General features: G+C 39.3%; 1 protein-coding gene across 1 annotated transcript in view; it reads right to left on the reverse strand.

Moving 5' to 3' along the window:
• Positions 1–8,338, reverse strand: part of LOC308091627 (uncharacterized protein) — a 69,369-nt gene extending 61,031 nt beyond the window's left edge. Inside the window, exons 1-5 of the mRNA XM_080437289.1 lie at positions 8,219–8,338; positions 6,759–6,815; positions 1,582–1,717; positions 1,254–1,379; positions 357–471 (exon numbers count right to left, since the gene is read on the reverse strand). Of these exons, the coding sequence (XP_080293415.1) occupies positions 357–471; positions 1,254–1,379; positions 1,582–1,717; positions 6,759–6,815; positions 8,219–8,318 (534 nt within the window). The 5' untranslated portion in view covers positions 8,319–8,338. The remainder of the gene's footprint in view (positions 1–356; positions 472–1,253; positions 1,380–1,581; positions 1,718–6,758; positions 6,816–8,218) is intronic.
• Positions 8,339–10,105: the final 1,767 nt, after the last annotated feature.

A 10,105-nucleotide genomic window follows, 5' to 3' on the forward strand; every position in this document is an offset into this window, starting at 1 on the left:
TACCTTTTTTCACTGACAAAAACTAAACAAAAACAAACAAAAAAGAAAGCTATGATGACTAAACTTTGTCAATACATAAAAACTAGACTAAAATGTTAGGAAGGGACTAGTGAACAAGAGATCCAGTACTTCAGGCATTACGATGCCATCAAGGCCTGCCAACATAAACTTTAGTTGATTAAATCAACTGTAGATTTAGTTGACTAAAATCTTGTGATTCTTTGTCAACTAAAACATGTCAGATGACTGAAATGTGATGAAAACTAAATGGAATTTTATTCAAAAGACTGTTACTAAAACTACATCAACGTTTTCTGTCAAAATGAACAGTGCTATAGAGTTGAAGTGGAACTCACCAGTAAAGAGTCCTTCTGGTTCCAGTGGGCCACCAGACCCAGCTTGGCTTTGATTTTAATGTATGAGACAGTCTGCTCAATGAGAACTCCTGATTCACTGTATGGAAGCATGACCCTACAAACACAAAACATATGATGATGATGGTGATGATGATGATGATGATGATGATGATGATTATTATTATTATAGTTATTACTACGACGGCACTTTGGCTCTAACATTATGCAAAACACGGCCAATCAGTTAAGTCGACGGGTCGGGTTAGCCAATCAGGGACTTATACTGGCTCAGCGGCACAAACATGACGAGGTGCTCCGCCAACACGCAAAGACGACAGTTTGGGTTGGCCAATCAGAGAAGCCGAAAACAAATCTGTAAAGTAACTAGTAACTAAAGTTTTCAAATGATTGTAATGGTGTAAAATGTACACATCTGAGATGTAGTAGAAGTAGAAGTATAGAGCACTGCAAAATTGTCAAATGAACAGTACGTGTGTAAATGTATGTAGTTACTTTCCACCACTGATTACCTCCATCAAGAATTGCACTTTTTGAAAGTGTTTGGAATACGTAAAATGTACACAGTCACTGTCAGACAGAAATCTTGCATTTCCATTTTTATATTTTCTTTCATACATTATTATTATTATTATTATTATTATTATTATTATTATTATTATTATTATTATTATTATTATTATTATTATTATTATACTAGAGGTTCTCAAATGTTTTTGGCATCAGTAGCCCATTCCCTGATTTCTGAAACCTAGTATCCCCATTACTCGATTACAACTTTTAACTGCAAGAGAAAACCGTAGCTATACCAGATTGTACTTAAGTAGAGTACTTGAGTAAATGTACTTAGTTACTTTCCGCAGCTGCTTTGTGACTCACTTGTTGCCGTTGACGACCACCGAGTCTTTGGAGAGCTGCACTACGGCGCCATCTAGCTTCATGATGACGTCACTGATGGTGGGCAGACCGTCCGCCATGCTGCGTCGCATCTGCACGTTGAAGTCCCTGGAGGTGGGGTTGGCATTTTAATTTAAAGATTTAATCATTAATCCATTATAAACAATGATAAATAACCAATTCTAATAACAAAAATATATTGATATTTAAGATATTTTTAACAAATACATACACAGAACATAATATACAGTACAGAAGGAAATAACTGTGATCAGGCGATACTATGTAATAATTGTGAGAGGCCTCCTACCTGTAGGAGGCACTACAGAGCGACGTCAGCACATGGTTGCAGGTGGAGGGCAGCTGGAACACGTCTCCGTCAAACGTCTTGAAGTGGAAGTTCCCCCAGGTGCTGCACACACGGTCGTTATGGACCGGATTCACACCTGCGGACAATAACGGTCATCAATCATCAGGAAAGGCATGGGGGAGGGTGTGTATCTATGTGAGATCCAACATTAAAGGCAGACTAGGTAACTTTGAGCCTAAATTTAAAAAAAACAAAATTTATTTTTTGCTTTTTTTCCCTCTATCAGCCACTATATAATTTGCAGGGACTGAAAAGTCTGTGGGGGGAGGGGGGGAGAGGCCAGAGCTCTTGATTGATCCCTTTGAACTTCAAAGGGATTGTGCACTGAGTTGATTGATTGGGCCATTAAAGTGTCAAACTCGTTAGTGCTCTCTCTAATTAATGAAAGCATCAAAGACAGCAATCACTTTGATACCTGTCAGAGAAGGGAGGGGAGTGTGTGTACTCACACAGATCTCTGATCCTGCCTAGTATCCCTTTAACATTAATGTACTCTCAGACATATTAAGCAACAACTCCACTGAATCTATTTGGATAAAGGTAATTTATCCCAAAGCTAAACCCTTGATAATTGGCGCCATCTACAAAATGCATTTTATCACTTAATTGAGGTGAATGCGATAGACATAGGCAGAATTAAGAGGACACTCACATTTTTAAATCCTTCAGCAAATGATGTAGCCTGCATAGCCTTGTTCAGCTGATAACACAGTATGAGGGTGTGCCTTACTACTCAAACCATCATAAGGATAAGGATAATTCCTTTTAACAGGTCGTTCATGAAAGTCCTTGCGGTCTTGTTTCCAATGAGAACCTGTGAGCAATTGGGGTTAAGAGTCTTGCTCAGGGACAAATTTCATATCATCGGCACATATGCTGGGATAGCCTGGAATCGAACCTGGGGCAACCAGGGCCAGCCGGTTCCCTAGGCGGGCTCACTAACCACTCAGCTATGGCCGCCCACCACTGACAAGTCCAGAATCTCACGAAGTGGTGTCATTGAGTGTAATTTAAGTGACCATAATATCATTTTCTGTCAAATTCATAAATCTGTAGGCAATTGTCACAACACAATCATATTCAGATCAATTAATATTATAAATTGCATTTCGGCCGAGGAGGCCTGGTCTTGTTTTAAATATGCATTCTTGTCTATGATTGATAGCAGAGCATCCACAAATGTTGTAAGGGTCAAAGCCTCTACTGAACCTTGGATGAATGGAGACATCTTGAATCCTATCAAACTCAGAAACAAAAACTACTCTGAGTACGGGAAAACCGGAAATGAGCAGTTACTTGAAAATATAAAACAATATATGTAATGTAGTAAACAACGTGATCAAAAACGCCAAAAGGAATTTCTTTAATGAGAAAATTGCGGAAAACAAAAAAAAAACACACTCTGGAAGGCACTAAAACAATTAGGCTTGAACAACAACTCACTCATTACTGACAAACTGACTGTGGCTAACTGTTTTAACAGGGTTTTTTTCACTACCATTTCCACCCTGTTGGTTAACAAACTTCCCTCGCATTCAGGTCTCTATGGTATTGATGGGACCGTACCTATGTTCCCCAGGTTCTATGTTCCCCAGGTTCTATGTTCCCCGCAAAAACGGTTCTATGTTCCCCACTTACCAAAAAAGGTTTTATGTTCCCTGGGTTCTATGTTCCCCTTTTACCTAAGAAAAGGTTCTATGTTCCCCGTTTACCCCAAAAAAGGTTCTATGTTCCCCATTAACAAAAAAAAGGTTCTATGTTCCCCGCTCACCCAAAAATGCAGGAAAAATACATTTTTAATTTCCAATTATTAATAACATCTCTGAACACACACAACTGAACATAATGGGGAGAAATTACTATCAGAAACCTGCCCGCCCCTTTCCCCTGGTGGCCATCTTGGACAAAAATTGTACCATATGATAATAAGCATTGGTGAGGACCAATTATATGAAGATATGTTGAAAATGGGTGAAAATGGGTTGTCCTTTAAGCTTGCATAATTGTCTCCACCAGGCCGAAAGGCATGGCGAGAGAGTATGTTTTGCCCCCTGTCCGTCCGTCCGTCCGTCCGTCCGTCCGTCCGTCCGTCCGTCCGTCCGTCCGTCCGTCCGTCCGTGTGTGTGTGTGTGTGTCCTGTCCGTGTGTTACCAGCTAATCTCCGGCACCATTGGCCCGCTCGCTGTGAAACTGTGCACATACACTCCCTCAATACCAATTCAGAACCTCTGCCCCAAATTTTTCACATGGGCCTGTTATAGCGCCACCAGGAGGCCGATTTGTGCAAAACCCATTTTTTGACATTACTCCTACAGATTTTATCCAAACGCCATGCAAATCGTTACACAGTATCTCTATAGTCATGTGATCAACCCGGATCTGTCCGATTTCCCATATTCCATCCTGATTGGCTTCCAAAGTTTGCAGGATTGGTCCGTTTTGAACAAAATGCCTCGAATCATGAACGCAGCTTGCAATTTCCGTGAACTTTCACACGCACATTCCCACTAGGCCGAGGAAGAAATGCCACCTATTTCACATTGGCCTGTTATAGCGCCACCAGCAGGTCTAATTTAGCAAAACACATTTTTGGAACAAAATGCCACAAATCATAAAAGTGTCCGATTGCCGTGAAAGGCAGAAATGGCACCCTTTTCACATTGGCCTATTATACTGCCACCAGGAGGCCACTATAACGTACCTGACCTGGCGTAGACCTGTGCTCCGAGGAGCACTTTTTCTAGTTGTATTTATTTTTGTGTGTAAAAAACTTTGTAACTTTTTTTATATGCTTTATAAATTAAGCACTTTGAAACTGAAGATGATGGCCAATGTTGATGATAGTATAAATGATAATAATATCGTATCGATATCGTGAGCCCAATATCGTGTATCGTATCATATGTACCGTGAAATTAATGTATCGTGACACCCCTAAATAGATTTTGAGTCATGTCAAAGAAGTTTTCAAAACATGATATTTTGACACTTTAAAAACTGAAAAATTACAACTAACTAATGGGTATAAATACATGTATTTAAACCTTTTTAAATGTCTCACCATTTCCTGCATTTTTGGGTGAGCGGGGAACATAGAACCTTTTTTTGGTTGAGTGGGGAACATAGAACCTTTTTTTGGTTGAGCGGGGAACATAGAACCCGGGGAACATAGAACCTTTTTTTGGGGGGGAGGGGAACATAGAACCTGGCAAACATAGAACCTGGGGAACATAGGTACGGTCCCGTATTGATCATATCCAATGAAAAGATGATCCGCACTCTCTTGAGTAGTTTCTTATGTTCTTTTTTAATAGGTTTGCACAGCAGCAGCAGTCTGCCTAGAGAAACGAAAAGTTTTTCCTCAGCGTTTCAAACTCATAGATCATATCCAAGCACACTATGACAATCTAGGGGTTCTGTTCTGTACTGTTCTTATTTACAATCTGCACATGGCTCGTGGATAACAAACTGTCATTACACCCAGGTAAAACTGAATCCATTCTTTTTGGGTCCAATATTAACCTCAGTAAGGCTACAGACTTTACAATCAGAGGAAAAAAGAGATAACCTATCTGGGTTGTATAAATAATCTTTCCGTGATAAAATGGCAACAAAAGTAATCAAGAAAGTCAACCAAATAATACCGCCCAATATTTCTGGGCAGGATATCCTTGTTGGTCAGTAGGAATGCACTGAGGACACTAGCTGGAGCACCCATCCAATGTAATTTTGACTATGCATGCACCTCATGGTAATCCAGCACCTCAAAGGCACTAAAACTACAGACCTCCCAATACAAACTAGTCAGACAACAACTAGACCTCACACCTAGGACTCACCTAACCCCTGCTCATTAGTGGGGTTTTCAAAATACTCAAGGGACCGGTGCACATGTACCTGTCAGGGGTGAGCTGTAGGGGGTGCTCAGGGGGTCGGCGACCCCTTAGCTTTGGCGCTATGGGGGCTGGGGGCTTGCGCGTGCTCCACATGCACACGCGAGCACGCACCATCAGCGGCGGTCTTTAACACCTTAAAGTTGAATCAATAGCCTCTCAAGGTTCGCGGCGTCAGCGGCGAGCCGTTCTCAATAGCCTCTACCTGGCTGCTTTGCATAACATTAGGCTACTCGAGAAAAGCCATGGACTTGAATTGAATGTGCAAACATCAAACATTCCTCTCACAATGAGAGACAACAGTCTCTGCACTGCAGAGTGTGAAGGGGATCGCTTAGCAGAGGACCCAGTTCTCTGAGACAAGACAAAGACAAGTTGTCTGATTATTTTAAGTACTTATGTGTGGGTGAGTCTATGTAAAGGGCTTTTATATAAAACTAAAAGGAAAATAAAATAATGAATTAATTGAAACAAAAATAAAAACAACAAATTAACAACTAAATAATAAGAGATATAATTACATTAAAAATCACATGTTGAATACAGTATTTCAACTAGCACTGAGCTGATCGGCTATGTGCACGCACGTGCACGTGACGTCAGAAAATAGAGCCCCCCTAGCTCAAAAATCCACAGCTCATCACTGCTGTCAATCTACTTCAAAAGAGTGAGAAACACCCACAAGCACAACACCATATCGAGCTCCACTGATCTCCCCAGATTCGGCACAAATATGGGGATGAATTTACTCTGCCATTATGCCACCAGAATGTGGAATGCCCTACCAACAGCCATCAAAAAGTGCAACTCCCTACCCTCCTTCAAAACCGCCATAAAAGAGCACATGTCTGCAATTTGCAACTGGACCTAGACTTCTAGCTTGCCAAAATGAATAACTGGCATCCACTGTTTTTCTGTACATATATTTTTACTGCTCCTAGTATTGATGATGTATTCCCTCCAGAAAAACACGAGCAAAAACCCTTGATTTTGCAATGGAATATGCGGGGGTTTTATGTGAATTTATGCGGTGAAATTTGCTAAAATATGTCTATTGGTCTTGATGAATTGAATACATAGTACCACAATGGAAACAAGCCCTCGGGGCTTTTAGGGTTATCTTTTTAGCTTTGTTGTATAACTGAACCTCTGTACTTTTTGCAAACTGTTGATAAAGTGTTCAATACATCAATCAATGTCTAGTACAGTATGTCATTGGCTCACCTGCTAGATCTGAAGTTGGAGACAGAGACGGGATGCTGTTCACTGAGGATGTCGCTTCTGTTGAGACACATCACAGGTCAACGTGTAATAAGTATTAATAATAGCTACAAGAACTATTTTCGCAGTATTCTGTAAGTAAAATACATATAATTGTGTGGTCCTTGACATGAAAAAGCCACTGATATTATAGTAACATAAGTTTTTTCTTAGGATCTTTGTTAGGATTTAGAAGACATTTGTATAATCTCAGAAGCAAAGATTTAAGTTAAAAATGTTTGCTTTAAAATATATATATATTCAAAGATTTGCACAAATGTTCCATAGTTTTAAAAAAAATAGAAGATCTACAAGCTCGTAGCGCGGCACTCGGTGCCGCGCTATGAGCTTGTATATCTGCTATTTTTGAATAGTCAAAGAAATCTAAAAATGACACACAGATGCGTTCCCGGTCTTAATGGGTCAATTACGCCTTCACTGATACCTATAGGCCTACAGTGTAATCCTTAAATGTACAGTAAATGACATTGTTTTGGTTCAAACAAAAACTTGTATTGTTAGAATAAGTAAATGGGTCGTCTCTCCTGATTAGATGAAATGTGTGTCCCGGATTGAAAATGTATTATCCGTTTACTAAAGAGCTGGAGACGGGACAGCCCTGTTACTGAACAACCATCCTATCTATACCACTTGAACCCTCACATCCCAATTATGTGGGGAACAAAAAATAAATAAATAGCAGATCTGCTTGTTGTCCATCTGCTATTTTCAGGGAATAGGTTTAAAACAGTTTAGAGAAGAAAAAGAGCGGACCAAGTACATAGCCAACAGTCTACTTTTGGCTATCTAAGTATTAAGGGTTTAAGTGGTTACATGAATCCATGAATTCGATAAATAGAAAAGAGAGTGTGTAAACAAACAAACAAACAAACAAACAAATGAAAAACCACATTAATTTACACAACAGTAATGATAGTGCTGTCAAACAAGAGTACAACTCTACCTATGAAATCTATGAAAAAGTTTAATCTGCAACACAGTGTTATACTACAATGTGCAGTGGGGGGCACTTCACCTCTCTCTCAGCTAGGAGGTTCTTGGGCTGAAACTCTAAAACACTTTGAAAACCCCTGTCCCATAGCAATGATTACTATCACAATATAGAGATATTGAACTCTCATGTTTAACAAAATAAAATCTTTTAGTGCACCTTAAAGGTAAATATGTCTCCTTGTGAAAGGTAATCTTGGCTGATGCCCACATCCAACTCAAGCATTCATTAATCATATTTGACATCTTCATAAAGGTTCAATAAGGCAGGGCTTGAGCTTTGGCCCTGGTGCACTAACCTGCAGCACAGTTTCCCTGTACTGTAGGTAAACAGTGACTCAGTCTGCATAGATTTTTTTTTTTTCTTCTGTCGTTTAGGCTGAGAAGTGGACTATAATAGCAAGTGTACATACCGCTGTGTAGCGTCGCTAGCAGCGCGGCCAACAGCGCGGCCAACAGCGCTAGCCACAGCAGCCGGCTGGTAGCCATGCCTGGCGGCTGGGTAGAAGTCATCCTGTGTGTTCCTGCGTTGTTCCACAGGAAAGGTTTGGAGAAGAGGGAGGCAGGGCGACAGGCTTTATACTTATAGTGGGAAGGTGAGGCACGCTGCCACCTTGACCTGCCCTCACCTCCTGGCTCCCTTCCCTAGCCTCCTTGTCCACTCCCTTCTGCTGGTGTGACGTAAGCGCAGTGGTGGATAAAGTACTCACATGTTTTACTTAAGTAAAAGTATCAATACTGCCATATAGAAATACTGTGTTACAAGTAAAAGTCCGGAATTCAAATATTACTTGAGTAAAAGTACAAAAGTATAGGTATCAAAATGTACTTAAAGTACCAAAAGTAGAAAGTACTCATTATGCACAATGTCCCATTTCCAACTTTTCAAATGTATAAAATATACATACAAATCTTTTGAAAATAGCAGATCTACAAGCTCACAATACGTCGCATAGCGACGCATTGTTGTAGATCGGCTATTATATATATATAGGGCTATTATGTATATAGGGCTGAAGTGGTTAATGTATGTTTTGTAATAATAATCAAAATCTACAAAGTAACTAGTAACTAAAGTTTTCAAATAATTGTAGTGGAGTAAAAATACAATATTTGCCACTGAGATGTAGTGGAGAAGAAGTAAAAGTACTGAACATTTTAAATACTCCAGTAAAGCAAAAGTACCTCAAAACTGTACTTAGTACAGTACTTGATTAAATGTACTTAGTTACTTTACACCACTGGATGTAAGCGCTGAAGTTTCTAGAACAATTTAGTGTTGTCACTGCTGTCGTATCCTACTGACTCACAAGCCTAACCCACCAGGAGGAGAGCCTTCGTCCTACTCCTCCCGCACAACACTCCCTGCTGACAGGTGCCACCCCAGCCCGTAGGAATATGTACAGTGACCAGTGGTGTGAAGTAACTAAGTACATTTACTCAAGTACTGTACTTAAGTATACTTTTGAGGATTTTTGTTTTACTTTACTGGAGTAGGCTATCTCCCATTTTCAATACTTTTACTTCTACTCCACTACATCTCAGAGACACATATTGTACTTTTACTCCACTACAATTATTTGAAAACTTTAGTTACTAGTTAGATTTAGATCATTATCACAATACCCACTTCAGCCATATATATATATTTCGGCCATTTGAAAATAACCAATCTACAAGCTCCAAATGCGTTGTGATGCGACGCATTGTGAGCTTGTAGATCTGCTATTTTCAAAAGATTTGTATACATTCAAAAAGTTGTGAAATGGGACATTCTGCATAATGAGTACTTTCTACTTTTGGTACTTTAAGTACATTTTGATACCAATATGTTTGTACTTTTATTAAACTAAATTCTGAAAACCAGACTTTTACTTCTAAGAGTATTTCTACATTGCAGTATTGATACTTTTACTTAAGCAAAAAATGTAAAGTAATACTTTTTCCAACACAAAAAAGTACTTGAGTAAAAGTATACAAAGTATTGGTATCAAAATGTACTTAAAGTACCAAAAGCAGAAAGTACTCATTATGCAGCCGTTTCACAATTGTTCTAATGTATAAATGGTATAAAAACCTTTTGAAAATAGCAGATCTACAAGCTCACAATGCACATTGTGAGCTTTTAGATCGGCTATTTTCAAATGGCCGATTTCAAATTGTACATAGGGTTGAAGTGGTTAATGTATGTTTTGTAATAATAATCTAAATCTGCAAAGTAGGCCTAACTATAGTAACTCAAGTTTTCAAATAATTGTAGTGGCGTAAAAGTACAATATTTTCCTGTGAGATGTAGTGGA

The sequence above is a fragment of the Gymnoscopelus braueri genome (genome assembly GCF_963280865.1).
Source record: "Gymnoscopelus braueri genome assembly, chromosome: 9".
In the NCBI taxonomy this organism is placed as follows: domain Eukaryota; kingdom Metazoa; phylum Chordata; class Actinopteri; order Myctophiformes; family Myctophidae; genus Gymnoscopelus; species Gymnoscopelus braueri.